This window comes from Dromaius novaehollandiae, chromosome 1 (genome assembly GCF_036370855.1).
Source record: "Dromaius novaehollandiae isolate bDroNov1 chromosome 1, bDroNov1.hap1, whole genome shotgun sequence".
NCBI lineage: Eukaryota > Metazoa > Chordata > Aves > Casuariiformes > Dromaiidae > Dromaius > Dromaius novaehollandiae.
This window is the reverse complement of record NC_088098.1, coordinates 161,609,710-161,630,359: the sequence shown is the minus strand read 5'-3', so window position 1 is coordinate 161,630,359 and position 20,650 is coordinate 161,609,710. Positions and strand designations below refer to the sequence as shown.

The window sequence follows — 20,650 nt, the reverse complement described above, 5'->3', positions numbered from 1 at the left end:
GACATTGTATTTGAGTTCAAAAAGGGACTGGGAAGACTGATGGAAGAAAAATTGATTGAGGGCTCTCATGTGTAAAGATAAGAGCTCTGACTCAGGAAGTCCCAGGTTAGACATTGCAGGAAGCTGAGAAGGTATTCTGAGGAAAAAAAAAAAATTGAGGGAAAGATGTTTGGGCGTTTACTACCTAAACAGCAGTTACCCTGCTTTTCTTCAGAGAAATATTTGGGCTTGGATGTGTTCATTTTGTATGGTAGCCTTGGTCTGTAGGCTAGTGCTTAACCATGACTATGTTAATAGATATTTCACTAAGATGAATTTGATGTTTTTTCACGATTCTTGTGTGTATTGAGCCAGCATGATTGGATACTGCTCAGATCCAAACTGTTGAGCTTTGTCTTTAGTTCTTGCTCTGCTCTATACCATAGGTATGGAGATAGAAGAGACAGAGTATGTCCCCACTTTTCAATTCCTCTAAAACTCCTCATGTTAGGCAAAGTTTTTCTCTTGTGATTCACTTCAGCTGCACCATATTTATTTTTCTTTTGTTGCAGGCTGTCTCTTAGTTTTCTTTGAGTCCATTCATTTTTTGCTTCTGTGAAAGCTTTTGAATTTTAGAACAAGATTTGCCTTTAATGCAACTTTTGTAAAAGCAAACAAAAACTCCAAAACAAAGAACTTTTCTCCTTATGCTAATGAACTTGCTAGTTTAAGAGGAGTCACTAACCAGCTTCAGGAATCATGTTGCTTGTAGTAGCATGTTTGCCGTTTCAGGCAGTGGCTATTGCGATCTTTGGCTAGGAAAGGACTGTGTTGCTGACCAGTTCCCCATCTGCATAGCTTTCAGGCCCACAGCCAAAAGCATCCAGCAGCAATACCTTGGGGGATACCTGTTTTCTTCTGCTAGGTCTGTGAGCCGCAGGAGATTGCATTCTTTATCTCCACACTTTCAGTTAGACTCCAATATCTTCCAGCCCAAGGTGGCTGGAGGAACTAGTCTGAGCCCTGGTGATAGTAATCCTTAGCTCTACCTGTGTGGCTAAAAGAAAGAGTGAAAGCACTAAACATTCTTGTGCAGAAAGTGCATGCATGTTTTGTGATTTTTTTCACATGCACCTTCACTAGGTGATGTGTACTTCTTCAGTGTTCAACCACAGATGTCTATATAACTTTCTTGTCTGGACTTGGATAGAGATAGCTATGATGTAGCATTTGACTCACCATCATTTTTATTTCTCTGTGCTTTGTTATACGCTCTGTCAAATAAGATTTGAGAGAGATATCATCAGTAGAGACACCTCAGCAGTTACCCATCTTGTTTTCTTAAGAAGGACTTTGCATTCCTGAAATAAGTTGGTAACTAAATATTTGAACACAACAGCTGATCCTAGAATCATAGACTAATTTAGATTGGAAGAGACTTCAGGGACTTGTCCAGTCACATCTTGAAAACCTCCGAAGAAGGAGATTCTAAAACTTCTTTGGGCAACCTGTTACAGTATTTTAGCACCCTGATGCTAACAAACAAACAAAAAGCCCCCACTCCCCCAACCCCGTACACCTTCACAGGATTTCCTGTGTTCCAACTTGTTTTGACTGCTTCTCGTCCTATTGCTGTCCACCTCCAAGAAGAGTCTGGCTTCAGCTTCTCTACATCCTTGTAGATAGCAAACTTGTACTTGTAGACAGCAAAAAGGTGTTTCCCCTTTGCCTTCTCTTCTCCAGGCTGAACAGACGTAGTTCTCTTGGCCCTTCCTTTTATGTCATGTGCTCCAGCCCTCTGACCATCTTGGTGGCCCTCTGCTGGACTTGTACCAATATGTCCATGTCTGTCGTGTACTGAGAAGCCCAGAGCTGGACACAGTTCTTCAAATGTGGTCTCACAAGTGCCAAACAGAAGCAAAAAATCACTTGTTTGGACCTGCTGGCTATACTCTCACTAATACAGCCCAGAGGCAGTTGGTCTTGGCTGCAAGAGCACACTGCTGACCCCTTTTCAACTTGCTGTCCACCAAGACCCCAAGTTCCTTCTCTGCAGAGCTGCTTCCCAGACAGTTACAGCCAGCCTGCACTGTTCTTGCATGGTGTTATTCCATCCCAGATGCAGGACTTGCATTTGCTTTTGATGAAATTCATGAGGTTCTGATCAGCCCATTTCTTCAGCCTGTTCAGGTCTCTCTGAATAGCAGCCCTGCCTGCCAGCATGCTGACTACTTCCCCCAATTTGATGTCATTTACAAACTTGCTGAGAGTTTACTCTGTCCTATGATCCAGGTCATTAACGAAGACATAAAACAGTACTGTCCTAATATGGATCCCTGAGGGATTCCCCTAATTAGGAGAGTCCAGCCAATTTTCCACCCATCTTACCGTCCAGTTACTCAGTACGTATCTCACCAACTTTTTTGATAAGGATACAATAGGAAACTAGTTTAAAGGCCTTGCTAAGTCAAGGTATATGATCGTTTTCAGGCAGATGAATACCCTGAAAGGAGAGCTCCTGACACCTGTCTCGCTACCCACTCTTATTATCAGGATGTGGGCCTCAAGATCTCTGCGGAACTAAAGTCACTGGGACACTATAGAGTGTTATGGGCCCTTACCACAGACTTCTGTTCTGCTTGCTGTCATCCTTATAAACATGACTGCTGCCCTTTGTGCATCAAACACCTATCCTAGAGCCATTCTGCCAGCTTCTGACAGTGTTGAAATGAAGAAAATCTTCCTTGTTATCTTCCCTTTCTCCAGTCTTGGTCCTCCATTAATGTGCGAGTCATTTTTTTTCTTGCCTAGAGACAAGGTACTGCCTTCAACACAAACTGTGAAATTATATTAATTGTTCCAGGAGCTCACAGCTACTTTTTTCCCATGGAGCTCTTCTGGGAACTGTTCCATTCATTGATAGACATCATACCTCATTTCCTCACCTGAAGTTGTCACTTCCAGTCAACATGGCTTTATTGGAAACAGCTCAACTTGTTTGACAAAGCCCAGTTTCTTGTAGGCTGATGTATAAAAGGATTGATTACAAAAAAAAAAAAATGCGTAGTCTCGGGAAGGGAAATAAGTTTTTTCCTTCTTTACTAGTTGCTACTACTGCCATGAAAAGGAGCTAGCAGGGCAATCTCACTGTGCCCATAAAAGACTACAAGCAGATTGACTATTTCATTGAAGGAATACAGTCCTTCACGGCTCCACATTTCCTCACTGTGTGGTGGTATTAGCTAGATACAGACATTAGTTATATCCTAATTTCTTGATTCTGTCAAAGCTGGTTAGTTTGTTTCCAGGACAAAGCTCCAAAAAGCCCTTGATGATTCAGATAGAATGGCTAGGCCCACAGCAAGAGAGGTTCTCCTGATGAGACGGGGCTTAGTTCTACCTTAAAAGGTGTGGTCCCAGGTAGAGCATCTCCCCTTACGGGGAGGATGTCTTTGGCACCCATAGAGAGGAAATTCTAAATCTTCTAAAGATTCAAGGGCCACACAAGAGTACCCCAGGCATAGTCTACTCTTACAGCAGGAGGAAAACACCTTTGGACCCTATGCAGTTTTATACAGGCTCAGCTACACTCCCGTAAGTCCCTCCCACTTGAGACAGCAAAAAGCTGCATGGGAGTATGCACTGAGTGCATGTGCCTTCTGATGGTGACCACTTGGGTGCCATAGGCTGAGGCACTTGGCCTGCATTTTGGAAGGTACTGCCAAGAGCTGTGCTGTATCACCTCCTATATTAGTCGCTGCTCTTCCCCAGTTTGTCATCTTTCTGAGGAGACTATTAAATTTCTCTCATCTGGGATGGTCCGTGACTTCAAGAAAGGTTTCTGTCTTTTGTCCATGGTTAAATAATTTGATGTTAAGAGTACTTCCTCCCAGCCCTTAAGACCCTTTTCTTATTCTGGACCCATCTCGTGAGAATCTGTTTTTGGCTCAAAGACCTAGTAGTTTCAAATTCTAGTGCTCAGCACCTAAAACGAGAGGGATTTTATAGCTGCTGTTTTTAATTTCAAAGGAAGAGAGCCTGGAGACCCATTTTAGAGTTAAAAAATTTGAATTTTCTTTTTAAAAAAATCATATTTCTTACTTCTACATTCCAGTCATATGTTTACTTCAGAAATACCTTTTTGTCACAGTAGGCCGTGACTACAAGTTACGGACTTGTCTGTTGTTTTTCTTCGTAACATCAAGAATGTTTACAAAGGCCTTAGGTTTTTGACAGTAGAGCACCCATAATTTGACAGTGGGCTCTTAAAAGTCAGCTTCTGTTTCCAAAATAGCTCTGAATGTGGCCCTTTACAGTCCTGAATTCTTTAGGCCTTAAGGTAGATATGTACATACCTGGTCTCTACTCAGTGACTGAAATTTATACAGGCTATACAACAGCCAGGGCCGCCTTCTCTCAGGACCACTTCCATGCTCCCGTAGAACTTACTGCATAATGTGTAAGTTAGACATCATCTGTCAGGGAAGATTCTTCTGATCTTACCTGGGCAGATGGCCCCATGCTCCTGCTTTGTCCATCTCTTTTGCCGGATGAGGACTTTGCAGGTTTACTCCATTTTATTTACAAACCAGACATTAGTTCTGGGCACATATATATCTTTGCCCCGGAATTAATAATCAAATCCATGGGTTGGCAGAAAGACCCAAACAATGTTTGAAGGGAATTTGATTTTAGAGCATAATTTCAGGTGTCTCTCTGCTTGATTGGAGAGCACACTAGTTTCTCTCTCAGTCTGTAGACGCTGAGTGCAGATTACATATCAGTATCTTGGAGCAGAACTTCCAGGTGGGCCTGCAGCATACTCTTTCGATTTGTCTCTGGTCACCATATCCATATATTTACTGACGACACCATTACTATCTTGGATATCAACAAACTGCATAATGTGAAATCTTGCCAGTTCTACAAGGAAGCAGTCTCCATTTGGAGCAGGTATATATATTACTATGTTCTTTTTGTCAGCTTCCCAGGAACTTTGAATACTCCAACAGAAAGTCTTGGCATGGCCCAGGTAGGTTTGGTTGAAGGACCTAATGAATCTTTCTGTTCAGAAGTCCGGAATACTACTCTACTCCTAGCAGGCCTGCTTTCTGTAAGCACAGACAACCTTCACCTGAATCTATAATGTTTTCACCTCATTGCATGAATATTGGGTGTCTCTTGGGGAATCATGCAGTACAAAACAATCTTGTTAAGAGCAAAGAGTCCACCTGGTCTAACTTAGCAAAGAGGTTTGTAACATAGTGATTCAAAAAAGTCATCTTCCCCATCATTGACTCTTCCATTTATCCTTGATTATCTGCTGGAATTAAAGAGCTGTGCCTTTCACTTAGTCTAGTCAGAGTCCTTTTAGCAACTGCCTTAGCCCTACACTCCTAAGTGTAGAGTTGAAAGGTATTCTATCATATTCATTTCATGAATATGTTTTTTAAGATCCTTACTGGACTTAACACTCCAGTTAGAGAGCCTGTTTCTCCCTAGACCTTGTGAGATCTTCATAATGAGCAAACCATTTGAACCTGTTGCTGCTTGTCAACACTCTATTTATCTGTGAAAAGAGTGGGTGAGATCCAGATCTGTATGGATGTTTCCCATCCTCTCATACAGAAGGGGTTGTTTCCTAGAGTTTATCAAAAGCTTGTACCAAAAGATGCATTCTTACTTTCTCTTACAGAAAACTCAACTGCTGTTTTCTTTTGCAGAGCTCATACTGCTTCTCTCATGTGTTGCCTGGCACGCTCTGTCCTTTTACTGACAAAATCATATCCTTCTTTCCTCTTTGTGTACAAGTAGAAATCTTCAAAGGGAATCCCAGGCTCTTTGTACTATATATCTGACTCACTAATAAACCCTGTTTACTGTAAGGCTGTGTTCCATGAAACCTAAAGCAAGTAATTTAGAAGCAATTTGAAGTACCTTTTTTCAGCAAGAAGCATTGACAATCAGTATCTCCAGGGCATTTACCTTCAGCTGGTCACACTTAGTAAACATTACATGCTCACCAAAAGGATGCTACCTTTAAAAGAGCTGTCCAGAAATCCTCATTTATATTTTGGAGGGTCCTGCTCCTGGAATTTGCTGCTGTGATCTTCCACAGTATTAATGCTCTACCTTCTTTTAAAGGTAAGTACTTGCAAGATACTTCCTTGCAACCAGTTTCTTTCAACCGAGCCTGTTTTTGTGTTCACAGCCCTTTCTCCTACTGCTTTCTCAGCATCTATTGTATCTTATAGACTCAGTTTTAGAGAGGAAAAGTGGTATACGGTATCGCTTTACTTCCGTTATCCTTTTATGTGTGGAATGTAGGAGAGGGACTTGAGGTGTCCCACTGCAAATACCTACTATGGTAAAAAGACTCCAACAGACAATGTTGGAGGAGGAGTACCTGCAGAATGAATGGATGAAGGCATCTTGAAGAAAAACAGTTCTTTGTAAACAGTGGTAAGAGTTTTCAATGTTACTGCCATCCATTGCTCCCCTCCAGTTGCTTGTTACCATGTCTCTGGTGGAGATTACCAGCACCACTGGTAGAAGGAATAGAGTGAGTGCTCTCTGAATTACTTTAATGCAGTCTCCCAGGTCAGCCAAAGCCAACATTGCTTTTGGCAGTTTCAGATAAACACATAAAAGAATCTTCTCAGTGGTGTCAGTAAGCTTGCAGGAGCTGTGAATGCTGACAAGTAGAGAGGGCGAATGGCTTCAGCTGCCACAGCTGTGAATCGGTGCTGTCTGTCTGCATGTCTGTGCCTCTAGGACTTCTGTCAGGAAGCTGAGATTATCTCAGCTCTTAAAGATATTGATTTTATTGTTTCATTCAGTATTTGAGAAATATTAAAATAAGGAGGAAAAACAGCTTTTGTCACACCAGTATCTAATTGGACCAACACTCTAACACTTACCTGAGCAAGATCAGTATTTTGATGTAAAGTTAGCTGTTTGAGAATGCTGACATGATTTAAAAACAAAGTCTCAGTTTAAAAATAACATAATTGCTAACATAGGACTACAGGGCTAGAGAAATTTAAGATTTTCAATATTGATCCTTTTTTTCCACTGCAAAGTGAATAAACGTGTTATGTCATGTTATAATATACATTTGAATTGCATTTTCCAGACAAATATAAAAAGACTTCTTGCATTAAGGGTTTTATAAACATGATTAGAGCAAATGCATGCCACAAAAAAATCCAGACATTAGTAGAATAAAATGAGCTTATAATGGTGTGATGTTAATAAAACATACATTTTATTTCTACAGCTTACAGACATTCATGGGTGGTTCATCCGTGGTTTTATCAAGTTATCATTTGTTTACTTTTACAGAAGTAACGTTCTTAAATAACATTTCAAAAGAGTTTATTTAGAAGGCTGACAAGAACAGAACTGCTATAGTAATTAAAAACTGAAGAATTAAGTAGAACTACTCCTGTTAAAAACATTTTTTTTCTTACTCTGTTTTTCTGTACCTGCATAGTGTGTTTTGAAACTGGAAACTAAATTTAAACAGTCTAACCCGTATGGAAGACTGGTTTTTTTACATTTTCTTTCCCTTAAGAAAGTAATTGTTAATTTAATTGTTCTGTGCTGCTACTGCTGTTCACATATGACCCTTCCAACTCTGCAGGTAAGTGAAGGTCAGCACATAAGGAAGGAGGGAACTGCAGAGATGACAAACATAGCTGTGTTTGATGACTTTCCATACAGCCTCAATGCTGGAGAAATAAAGGCACAATAGATAGCGTCTGTTCTTTTGAGATCTGCCATAGCTCTTACCAGGAATTTTCGTTTTCTGTCACAGCCTCACAGTGCAATTACCACGTCATGTTGGCAAGGGAAGCCATGTTAATAAAATAGAAGACAAAAGACATGGGGTCCAGGAATAAAGTAGGGAAGGAAACTGAGACATTAAGGAAGGGCATGACAACAGGAACCCAAGACTTGCATCCTGGATGTATACTAGTATTGAGCCGATTGCAGTAGGAGCCGTTTGTTCATCTGATCTTTTCTCTGGCTTGATTTCAGTATACCCAAATAGATTCCAGAAATGTTCTGAGAAGGCATGATGGGAAAGGTTGCTCTTTCCCGACTCATTCTGCTGTTGTCATTTATTGATCTCTCGGATAAACAGTGCTCAAAAAGAGGTAGCCATCTCATCCCATTAGAATTAACCTGTTCAACTACTTTTTGTGACTTCAGCTATGAAGATTTATTCCTCTTTCTAAAACCTTTGTCTTGCGTCCATCTCTGACTTCAGTGGGCGTTCTATGTAACCCTGCATCACTGTTCTTTCAACTGAAACAGTACAGTTTTCATATTGAACTCTCTTGCTTCAACTTACTTTTGCATTTATAAATAATTTATATACAGGTTAGAGTAGAGGCTCTTTACAATACACACTAGAAAAAGAAGAAAAGAGAAGTCCTCCTTTGCGAAAAGGAATGAAGAGATAATACACCTTGCAAAGATGAGTGGCTTAATATATGGGACATATTCAGTGTTGGGGAGAAACAAACAGTTCGTTAGCTTTTCATCTATTATATTTGACAATGTTATATGTATTAATTTTCCAATAAGACATTCATGCTCCAAATACTATAAAAATACAGTTTCACCTTTAAACCTCTAAAGGGCTGTACACTAAGCATTCGTGATAGTCAAATTGTACACAGAAATTGTCTATTTTATCTCAGAGTTTGATTACTTTGCTTGTGTGACTGACCCGGCAAAACCATTGCTGTAGTTGTCAACAGTGCTTTAACTGGAGTTCAGATAGAGGTCTTGCGATTTTCAAATGTTGTTTTTAGTCACAGTGAATAGTAAGCTCTTTTTAGTTTCTTCCTTTCTTAGACATCCGTTAAAATGTGAGTCAGGTCTTTGAGTTAGTAACATCCAGACATCTGTATGTGCAGTATGGAATTTGAGCATTCACAGTGGTAGAGATTTGGAAAAAATAATGAGATCAGTCAAAATGATACAGCTAGGAAAATTACAATTTTGAGTTTTCCTGCTGTCATATGATGATTCTTTTTCAGTCCAACATCATTCCATGATTTCCTGACGCTCTGAGAAGCAGAGTCCTACTGAAGTTGCTGTACAGGGAGCACAAAGAATATTTACTGTGGACTCAGGATTTTTTTAAGCTTGCTTCACTGCAGTGCGCTACAGACTTTGTTTTTCAGATATCTTTCCATTGGAAGATTTTGCAAGTACCATCATTTGTGTTTCTCCCACATCACGTGAGCTTTCTTCGTGATGTGACCTGACAGCACTCGAAATTGATACACTCACTTGTCGTCTCAGTATTTTCATTACAGTTCTCTTGTATCCTTTGCATGCAAAGAAATAGATGAAAGGATCTAGGCAGCAGTTAAAATTCATCAGAAACACGGTATAATGGAGGGACTTCTGGAAAATTTGGTTTTCACTGCATAATGGTTCATTCTGAAGCTTTTTAATCATGTGTTGTATAATTGCAACATGATAAGGGGTAAAGCAGATGATGAACACTATAATTACAAATATGATTGTATTGATGGCTTTTTTGTTTATCCCTGATTTTTCAGTCAGTGGATTTTCCTTGGCAGTTTGAAAAAGTTTGCAACTAATTTGAGAGTAACAAAACAGTATAATCCCAAGGGGAATAAGGTACCCTATTAAACAGGCAGCAAGAAGGATAAATGGTAGATGTGAGATTCTTTCAAAGTTTGGATATTCCATACATGTAGTCCTTTCTTCTTCTTTGTGTGACATGGGCTGTATAAGTAATGGAAAAGTTTGACTAAATACAAGAAACCAGATAAATACACAAATGCCCTTGGCATATCTAATCCTTCTGATCTTGTATCGGAAAGGGTGGACAACAGCAAAAAACCTGTCAATGCTCAAACATGTCATGAAGTTTACACCTGCGTAAGTGTTGATATAAAACAAGAGAGCAGTTATTCGGCATAATGCTTCTCCAAATGGCCAGTGGAATCCCAGGGCGTAATAGGTTATCCTTGTAGGCAAGGCAATACAAAACAACAGATCTGAGAAGACAAGGTTTGTTGAATAGAGGGTAGTGGAGTTGATTTTCTTTCTGTTTTTAAAAATGACAGTGAGGGCAATTGCATTTCCAAGCACTCCAAGAATTAAGATAAAGCTGTAGAACACAGACAGTAGTATCCTGGCTGTATCTTTATGTTCATACAAGTCACAGGTAGAACTGTTTGTCTGAGAAGTTGTGAAAGTGTCCATTTCTGCAACCAGCGTTACTGCAGGAAATTCAGAAGACCTAACATGAAAAACAAAAGGGGACATTTTGTAATAAATGCAGATAAACTTCTTCTGCATAACAACAGCCAACTTGTATTGCAGAAGGCAACATTCTGAAAAACTGAAATGAAACTTCATTATGATGAAATACTTTTTCAAGCCTCCTTCAGAAAACCCCCAAAACTTTGGCTCTTCTGTTTTGATTCCAATCCCCTCTTTCCTGGGAAAAAAAAATCAGGCAACAGGCAAAATGATAAAGTGGGGCTGTAATGTATTTGAAAACTGAAGTTTATAAGCGGTCAGGAGGTGAGAGACTATTTAAAGCAGTCTGAGCGGAAAGGGGAGTCTGAAGAAACCTCATGACAAATGATCATATGAAATTATCAAGGGTCAGACAAGCAGATAAAATCTTTTAAATGTATTTCAGTTAATTTTAAGGTGTTTTTATTTACAAGGATTCGTTCTGTGATGCTTTAACTTACTTAGAGAAACCAAATTTTTTTCAACATACTTGCTTACCTTGTTGGCATTAAAATAATTCAGACTTGTTTAATCCTAGTTTTGAGTATTAGCTTTTGCAATCTAATTCAGTTGTTTATAAATTCATCAGACTATTGCTTTAGTCACTTTTTAGTGGTGCTCCAAAACTTCTGTAACCGAGCTAAAATCTCTTATGTATGTAGTCAAATGGCATTTTATTAGCTTTTAAATGTTCGGGGTTTTTTTAATTCACATATTCAGAAATGACATGAAGATCCACAAAGTGATGTTGATGCAATGATTTGGGGAACTTAAATGCATCAAAAATGAGCCAGCGTTTTAGAAATGGAAAGGATCCCACTCTATTGATACCGCTTCCAATGGAGAGTATTTCTTAGTTATGTATCGTTTGCTTAATGTAATTGTAAATGCCAGAAACGATGGGGCTTCTCTGCTCTGCTCCTACTACTGCTGCTACGCTGAGTAGTTCTCAGCTACTCTCTGAGTGATTGATTTTTCTGCAAAAACTCTCTCTCAGAGGTACCATTTGAAGAATTTAGCTAACAAATTATAGAAAGAATTTCCTGTTGCTGGTCAGTACCATCCTTAAAATGTGTGTCACTTCTGTAGTATTCCTTCCTAGTTGTTGCTCACTGAAACTGTCACTTTGATAGCAAGTGAGTTTTTAAGAAAAGGCATCTTTTTAACTCTTTCCACTGCCAAGAGTAGCTGTGTCTTTCAGTTGTTGCTGGTGAGACTGAGTGTAAAAAGACCCTACACCCTCCAGAAAACCTGTAGATTTTCCAAGATAGGAATACCTCCAATAGAGAACCAGGCACATTATGATCACACACTTTATGTATTTGTACATACACTGATAAAAGAAGCTGGTTGCTAGGAGCATATTCTTGTGAAACAGTCTCTCAACAACATTGCTGGAAGCATCCTCTCTTCAAGTATATACCAAGCTCTGTTTATGTAATTATAAAAAACACCCAAGAAACTATTCTTATGTGTAGCCTGGGATGCCCTCAGCAGTCACTTGACCTGGTCCTTTTCAAAGTCTCCAGCCTGCTTGTGTTACAACTGTAATGGAGAGAGGTGGCTACATCTCTTGAGATAGTAAATAATATTAATGCTAGTTTTGACACCAGACTCCTTTGCCATCCGGTTGACTCGTAAAAGCTGTCAGCCTGTATGTCTGCACTTAAATGGATTAAAACGGCAGTCAGGACAAGATTGATTCTGCTTTAATGCAGAATGCTATATGGAGATAAAAGCTGTTGTAAACAGAGTTTAAGTCCATCCTTTAATTAAAACATCTAGATTATTTCTGAGGATCTGCCTTTCAGTACATGCTATTTAAAAACAATTTTAATTGGTTGTACCTTAAAAAAGTCGTTCTGGAAAATTCAGTTTTAAGAGTTGTAAACTAAACATTTTGTAATGTATGTATTACCCTTTAATTAACCTGCAGAAACATTAAAATATTAGTTCTTTCACGTTTTTGTGAGATTGTCCTATTTATTTCAGGATAATCTTTTGATATTAATTGCTCATGATTAATTTATCTACAACATATATGGTATTATAATCCAGTCTGAGCAGATTTCTGGCGAGGTTAGCAGGAGTATATAAACACTAAAAGCAAAAGTGCTGATAAAAGGCATCTCAAATTCCTGCTCTTAGTGTAAGCTGTGAATCCCCCATTCAGGGTTGGAAGTCAAATCTCAAGTGGAATTTTGTGACTCTGAGTAAGGGGATTAAATCAGCAAATGTCAACTGTCCAGTTGTTGTGAAGATTTAAGAATGTCTGGAATATTATGTTAGTTAACTGTGCATCATTCACAGTATCTTGGTGTTGGTGCGTTTGGTGATTGAATAATGCATTAGTCATTACCCTGAGGATAGTTTTGGTACACTTTCCTCCTGTTTCATCTCTTCCTTTACAGAAGCACATAGGATGGCTCTTGTTCCACGTAAGTGTTAAAGACTGCTTTTCGCAGAAACTTGTGTAGGTATCTGGATAAGAGTCAGTGAGGCATTTTGGTTTGTTCTTTCTCTTACGTAGGTGCTTCTCATTACTTGTTCAGACTCCCAGCATGACATCTATCCTTTACCCATCTCTTTCTTGGAATTTAAATAAAATCCTTTCTGAAACATAGGTAGAGAAGAATTATCTGAGATTCAATATAAACGGTTCTGTTGTGGTAATGAGTTACAGCATATTAACTGTATAACTTTATTCTTTGATCACTTCAAAATTGTAATTATTTTTATTCAGTAATACCTGAATAATTGACACATTCATTCTTCTTTCTATAAATGTTTATAAAATATAGGATATCTGCTGTACAAACACATTGAATTATGGTTTAGGAGAAATTCCCTAATTTCAGTGAAAAATTTTGTTTGACATCAATTGTAGAATTTCATAAAACATACCTGTTATCTGCTTTTGTGCAAGGATCTTTTGTGTAGGATCTTTTACTTTAATGTAATAAATCCATTTAGAACTTGTTATTGTTCAAGATAGGATGTTGACCCTGACCTGGTATAACAACATGGCTATATTGGGAAAGAGTTGTGGCTGGGAGAGGGTTTGCGTCTATGCAGGGTGCTAGCATAAGATACACATTAGAGAGCAGGTAACTCAAGAAAACCTGAATGGCACAGTTTACATCCCTGGTTCCTAATAAAATTCCCTCTAGTTCCATGGCAGGACAAATTGTCTGCAAACAGACAAGAAGAAAGGTGGAGGACCACAGCTCATGTACCTTCCAGGTCAGCATGCACATCTGCTAAGCTGCACCCCTTGAAAAGGGGGATGACAGGAGTCCTGACAGGCTCTTCTGTTTGCTGTGGAAGTCAGCCCTGGGTGGGGAAAGTGTCCTCCTTGATCCTCTATTATCTCCAGCATATTTTGACTGTTAATGAAGGGTACACATTTATTTTAAAATATATTAGCATTTTATTTGTTTGTATGTCAGTATGTACGGCCATTCTTGAGTGCAGTCAACAAGCGTTTAGGTGCTATATTTCCTGAAGATATTTCCCTTTTTTATAAAAAAAATTCACAATAGTGTATGTGTCTTGGGGCCCAAACATGATAAACTTGCTGCAGCTTGACAATTTATTGTACATTAACTGAGCCACGATAATGTGTTTGTATGTCTGTTCTCTTACTGTTGTTGGATGAACTCTATTGACCTCAGCAGGTGTTTCACGTTTTCTTGCCAGTCTTGAATAGGGCTGCATTTAAAATAAAACTTCCTTCCTAGAAGGTGTCTGGAGTATTAACTAAAACAAGACTTTTTTGAGTCCAACTTGTGTCAGGTTGCTACTTATTTCTTGGCAACAATCCTTAGCCATCAGATTACTATACATAGAGGACATATGCCACCCTCCACAGAATATCCCTGAAAAAATGACAGCATTCCAATTTTGCATGCTTTTTGCATTTTTTTGTTTTCTTAGAGCAAAAATGGAGAATGTCTACCCTTTACCACTGCAACCCCCTGACTAATTAAACAGTGTGTTTGCTTGATTCCTGTTGATTTTTATAAGTTGTGTGCCTGCATACCTTGGGAAAGCACGGTCATGTACTGTTGTGAATCAAGACACGCTTTTACAGATACCTTCTAGAATCACTCCTAGACTGTATACTGTTCTGTGTTGTTAATACCCCTCTCAGGTTGCCTACTGACTTCACTGATGATACTATTTTAAAGTATATATTAAAAAAGATTAAATTAATTTACCATACCAATTTAACAGTTTTAGAAAACATTGCTACAACTTTTTGGCACAGAGGTACATACAAAATTTTAAGGCATAAAGTATTTAAAGGCCATATCTTTATATCAGTACTGTAAAGAAAGTTGTTCAGGTTTTTACTTTTTTCTGAATTGGAAGACAAATAGTACTTGATGACTTACACTTACTCATTTAATATGAATGCTTGTGTAGTCCAGGCTATATTGTGATTTTAGTTATTTATGTATAGAACCCAGTAGTTTTTGATTTAAAGCATATTTTCCAAGATGGTGTTTGTCTTGATTTGGAGAACTCCAGGAGAATGAATCATTTGTACTGTACCTTGTTTCACTAGTCAATCAACCACCATGTTAAAAAGGTGAGTGTCTTATTTAAATTTCCCCAAATTGAGTTTGCAGATGCTGTTTTTGTTGTGCCTTTCCCCTTAGAATAAAAAATGCTTTAGGAAAGAGTTTTCCCACCTCTGAAGGTGTTTATACAATCTCATTGTTTTGATAAATTAAGGTAAACCCAAATGCCTCTCTGTAAGACAAAATCATTTTGTGACTTCTGTTCTACCTTCAGCTTAGTCCAGTTCCAGATGGCTCCCATTAGCATTGTGCTGGGAAGTGTGCTCACCACTCTGTCCCTGCTTTTTCTGCTCTCTTGATTAGATACCTGAGATAAGAGTGGTGAAGCGTTGTACTGGGAGCTTGTGATGTTGGTTCACTGTGATTCTGGACTGTTTATCAGATTCACTGTGTCCTAGGTTATTGCTGTTCTATGGGTATGGCTGTTGCTCTCTGCTTCTACCTAGTAGGATGTTACTCCTGGCAGAGTTTAAAATTAATTTTATTTGAATATGCCCAGGCTTCCAAGCAGTGCAGTTTGTTCTTTATTGTTCTGTCACTTGCCATTTTCAAGTTTTATCACTGATGATGTATTTGTTCTCTGACCATTGATGGAAAAAGTCGAAGCACACCCATTCAGTGATGGGTTATTCTTCAGTCATTTTGAGATCTGGTAGCTCACCAGCTTTTAATCTAGTCTGTGTGCTTTCTTGTTTTGTAGCAATAGCGTCTACTCAGAAAAGATGACTGTACCATGTCAAGGCCCTTACAAAATCTAGCTTGTTTTAAATTAGTGCAAGGTACCCTTATGCCAATCCTGCAGTCCCATCAAAGAAGGAAATTCAGTTGTTTTAGGAGCTTAGTTTTCTCTGAAAATGTTTGACTGGAATTATTTATTTGGTTTACACTTACACTGCTACGCACAAGAGCCCAGCTCAGAACAGAGTCCCCATTGCAAACGTGTTTGATGAACAGAACTGTGGCTCTGGTCTGGCAGTGTGTAATCCACAGCCCTGGCTCCTAGATGTGTTTATGCATGAGTTTTATATGTAGTATAGTAATGTTACAGACATTTAACCCTTAATATGCATAAACTTAAGCTATGAGCTTCCAAGTGCAGTGTTGCAAACTTGGATTACATGGTTTTGGATTATGCGCCAGCAGTGATACAGAGCTGGCTCTCTCTGTGTATGCTGAATTTCTTCTTGTTCTCAGCTCCTGCTTTTGCCAAAGGAGCACCATCTGTCTTTTCACCAGGATCTGGAATACGTGAAAGGCTTTAACCATGTATTGTGGTCTGATGTGTGATTTGTCTCTCTGTCTCTCTTCATGATTTTTGTTCTCTGGAGGTGAGCTCCTGATCACTGTGTCCAGTAGCTAATTTAAGAGGGATATCAATTAAGTTCTTGTGGAGACATGGCAGAGGAGAAAAAAAAAGGATCAATCTTGGCTCTACATATAGTATGGCTTAGTCGCTATAAATTTAGATGAACAATATTTCTTTAACAAAGAAGTATTGAAAAAGAATGTTTTTCATGTATGCATAAAGAGTATACCTGATTTAAAAGGAATGGTCAGGAAAGAGAATTAAGCAAAGATAACGTATGAACAGAAAGGAGGGCATGTTCTTGCTGGTAGTATTCTAGTGATCTGTGTTTTGGGATGTTGCAAGTTTCTATCGAAATCAGCATTGCACTTTCCCCCTTAACGCTATGTCTAAATACCATAGCAAGGGCCTAAGGTGAAGCAGTGAGTGTGGCCTAAGCTAAAGTATTGAAAAACTTTGAGTGCTTTTAAATACTATCAATATGACAGACTTCTCTTTCCCTGCAGTACCTAACCGAGGACTTCTTTCCTGAGCTTACAGTCCTCTACAGGTCTGAGCTGTGTAAATCGCACAGACTTTAAAAACTGAGACAATGGAAGATGGGGAGTATGTTCTGGTACTGTAGGTTTAACTTTTTCCTTAATGTCAATAATTATTGCTTTCTTTTGACCAGAGATTTTCACTGTCTGAATTTCTGATTTACTATACACATAATTCTTGTACCTGTTTTCCGGGAATACCTGTTTTCCATGTTTGAGAAAAGGGTTTGATCTAAGCTATTTATGTTAAAAAGCATGCCTGCTAACTTAATTCTTTGTTAATATAGAAAGGTACGTATATCTAGGTCTATTATCAGCTCGGGAGCTACACGTGGTTTCGTAAAGGCTGAGGCAAGAGACAGGCGTGTCCTAAAGCTTCCTGTTTCTTTCTAGTGCTGTAACTCTCTTGTATATTATTTTTAGCGCATTATGTTAATTTACCATTTTTCAAAGCTGTTAAGCTTTATGTCCTAAATTACAAAGTGACTGAATCCTCAGGTTTCTTTCCATAATTAATTTTAATGAGAAGGTTTCCAGGCTGGTGTTTTCATTCTTTCTTACTATAGACCTAACCATTTTGGAATACTAAAGCAAAATTTTTAAGCCACACTTCAGAGAATCCAAAGTATATACACTTGATGAAGCGTAACTTTCTTAATGATTCTTTTAAAGAATTACGATATTCTTTAAGCACTTAACAGAAATTGCAGATGCACACAGTGAGGTTTCTGAGAGATCTTTATGGTCCTGATTATTTTTTTTTTGATTTGTAACGATCTATTTTACAAAGTTGTGTGACAGTTATGTTTTGCATTAGAAAATAACAGAAGTTGCAGTAAATTAAGTGAAATGGAAATAAAGAAGTTGAGTTGAAATGCTGCATAACGAGTCAAAGGAAAAGTGGAAGTCGTTTGAAGTGTACTTGTCTAGCTCTTATCTGTTGGATTTCTTTTTCAAAATATTATCTGTGCTATGAAAAATGTGAGAATTATCTAACGTAAATCATATCTGCCAAAGAAGCATGTTAATGCGAAGAGCTGTTATGATGCCGAGATGGTTAACCTCCTTTCCGTTTACTTAAGTCTACTAAATCCTAAAGTAGATCCTTTTAGGATCTACTAGATCCTAAAATACAGCAAATAAGCAAGAGAAAAACCTGAGACACTGATGTTACACTCCTGCAAGCAGGAGAGAAAAACCGTCAAATAAGAATTTGTATCTTAGTACTAGAAAAAATGCACACCTTTTATATGTTTTTTTTTTTATCGTGGGTGAAGTGGGACCTGTACAGGTGTAATCTTTAGTTAACTTTAGGGATTAAAACTTTAGTTCAAACTTATTATTCATTACATATATACAGACTCCTCAATCTTTTGAACAGAAAGGGATTAAATTTGAGCTGTGAAAGACTAACTGGCAGGTAAGTTTTTGATCCCCTTATCTCTGTTCAGGAAGAGCCATGACATGTTAAACAGATCTCTTCTGTTACTCTGGGCTTAAAGATGTGCACGCTGTCTCTGGTTTTTTAAGATAAATGGTAATTAGGAGCTGTTAGTCTGTTGAATGGTATACGCTGCTTTGCCAATGAAGTGTGAAAAATGGATTCTGTTTAATTGGAAAGATCTATAGAATTTCTAGATATCACTTGTGATATTTCTTAGCTTCATGGCATGAAAGTAGATACTAGGGACAAAGATGTTTAGTGATTGTAGTTCAGAAAAAGAACGCCTTCTAAAAGTTTTGAAAGAAATATGTGTCAGAAGGTAAAAAAGGAAAAGGCTCATAAAACTCGGCTTCTTAGCATATTCCACTACGGTGTTCAGAAGAGTGATTGCCGAGCTCCGGGGCTGAGAATAAAGACTATTTCATAGACCAGGAGTGTGTATGATAGACCAGCCTGTGCATTCACCACCACAGTACAGATTTCTTTTAAGGCGCTCACCGACAATTAAAGCATTCTGCCAGCTTCTGTGAATAAACAGCAGTTTCACTTACTACTTCAACATTAGTTATTTCTGCATTAGTATAGTTTAAATTATTATTACTTACAAAAATTGTCTAAGCTAGTGTAATACCAAACATTTCCTTCTGATTGTCAAAAGCCTCTATTTTAAGAAAGCATTTTAAATCATTTGTCAATGGTTCCATGGGTCAACTGCCCCTTTAAATAAAAATCAAGTAGCAGCATATTAATCTGTCAGTATGAATTATTACAGAATTTCTTCCCTGAGCTTTGTCTCTCCTATCCGTAAATCATTTACCCTTCCCACCACATGAGAATATTCAAAATAATATGAGAAGAAATGAGCTTTCTTGAATTGTTTGCTGTAAGTCAGTGGAAAAAAAAGGTTAATTCTTTTTTTGTACTTACATATCTGTAGCTTCTTAGATCCTCTGAGCAGTTAAGGGAATTAGCAGGATAGCCTGACTGTGAAATCTTACCCTTGCACATTGTTTTGAAGAGTGATTACGTGAGTCTCTTCTTTTGTGGGAGGGGTAGGTCTTTCACATGCCTTAAAAAAAAAAAAAAAAAAAAAAACTCGTTTGTATGCTGGTCCTGATTTGCTGTCTACTGTTTTATGGGATGTGAAAGCATCTATTTTCGTTTCTTTTACAATTACTCTGTTCAAAGAGAGTCATTAGAAACACCACCACTGTTTGCCGTCCCGCAGTTACGTATGGCTGACCTTCATAGAAGGGACTTTACCCAGAAGTTTGCTTGGCTAATTGCTGACCACCTAAAAATTCCTGGAAGAAAAAAATTGTTTATATTACATTTGTATTTAAAAAGAACTTAATTTGTAGCAAAGAGTCGTCTGATCAGCACAAACTTTAAAACTTTCTTACTGATCAGTTCTGACACAGCACAAGATAATCTCAAAACTGAGGCATGCTGCTGTGCTGTGTAAAATCAGACATCTCAACAGCCCACGGACATTCCCAGCGCTGTTTTAGTATCATAATGACGACGCTTTACAGAAGTGCCATTTGAAAATATATGAAGGAGTTGAAGAACTGTTTTGTTCTAATGGGAAGGTGTGCCTTTGTAAACTGTTTATTGCATTTTGAGCAAGGACACAAATAAGTAACAATATAGATGTCAATACATTTAAAAGGAATGATTAGCTCTGAAAACACAAATCTCATTGCCCCCAAATTCTCTTAATAAGAATACTTTAAGGAATGTGAAAGAAATGAGGTGTCACATTTTGAGATAATCTGTTGTTACCTGACATAAACTTGTTTCTGGGTAAAGAACATTGATCTAACAGTTAAATCATATGTTTGTTAAGGAGGTTATGGAGATCATAGATAGATGGAAAATCCTGTCATTTGCTGTTAGAGGCTGTGGTTGAGAGTTACCTGGGATTTTCCCCAAAAACTCATACTGATCGTTCATTACTGCAAAAGACCACTTATCTTTAAAGTGGCCTCATTTGGTGGCCTGATTTTAAAAAGTGAGCAAGTCTACATGATGATGTTCGTAGCAGGTCCAACCCATGCAGAGGCTGGAAACTATTCGGAAACAGTAAGGCTGTGTTCACACTATAAGTTTTTGCTGACATTGCAGTGTCAGAGCTGTACAGAGGTATGAGCCTGACTTCAGAAACTCCTTGGAAGAACTGTTGGGCTTATTGTGGATTTTTTTTTCTTGTTTTTAAGGTTTTTTAAAATTATTTAGCTTCATCAAAGAATAGGATCCCTTTAAATGAAGTAATGAGATGTAAACCAGTGTTTAAAGGGAAACTACACAAGGAACTTGCTTCATATGTACACAAAATAATATTGCAATGTGATTCCCTGTCTAGAAGGAAAAATATGTGGCAGAAATGAGAAATTTATAAATACAAAGACTTACAGTAGTTTTTGATCAAGTGTTGACATTAATACTACAGCTTCATAGTACAGGAAATGTTTATTTCAAAAAAGTTTGCTGTTGTAAA

The 20,650-nt window shown here is 38.1% G+C and overlaps 2 protein-coding genes across 7 annotated transcripts in view; one reads left to right on the top strand and one right to left on the bottom strand.

Annotated features, from left to right (window-relative positions):
• The window catches only part of UBAC2 (UBA domain containing 2), a 139,689-nt gene that overhangs the window by 74,152 nt on the left and 44,887 nt on the right, over positions 1 to 20,650 (top strand). The gene's annotated exons all lie outside the window — the stretch shown is intronic.
• Positions 7,225 to 19,197, bottom strand: LOC112994845 (G-protein coupled receptor 183-like). The gene is made up of 2 exons (XM_026119453.2): positions 19,078 to 19,197; positions 7,225 to 10,273 (listed from the first exon to the last, which is right to left on the bottom strand). Coding segments are annotated over exons 1-2 (1,116 nt in total). The 5' UTR covers positions 19,080 to 19,197; the 3' UTR covers positions 7,225 to 9,159.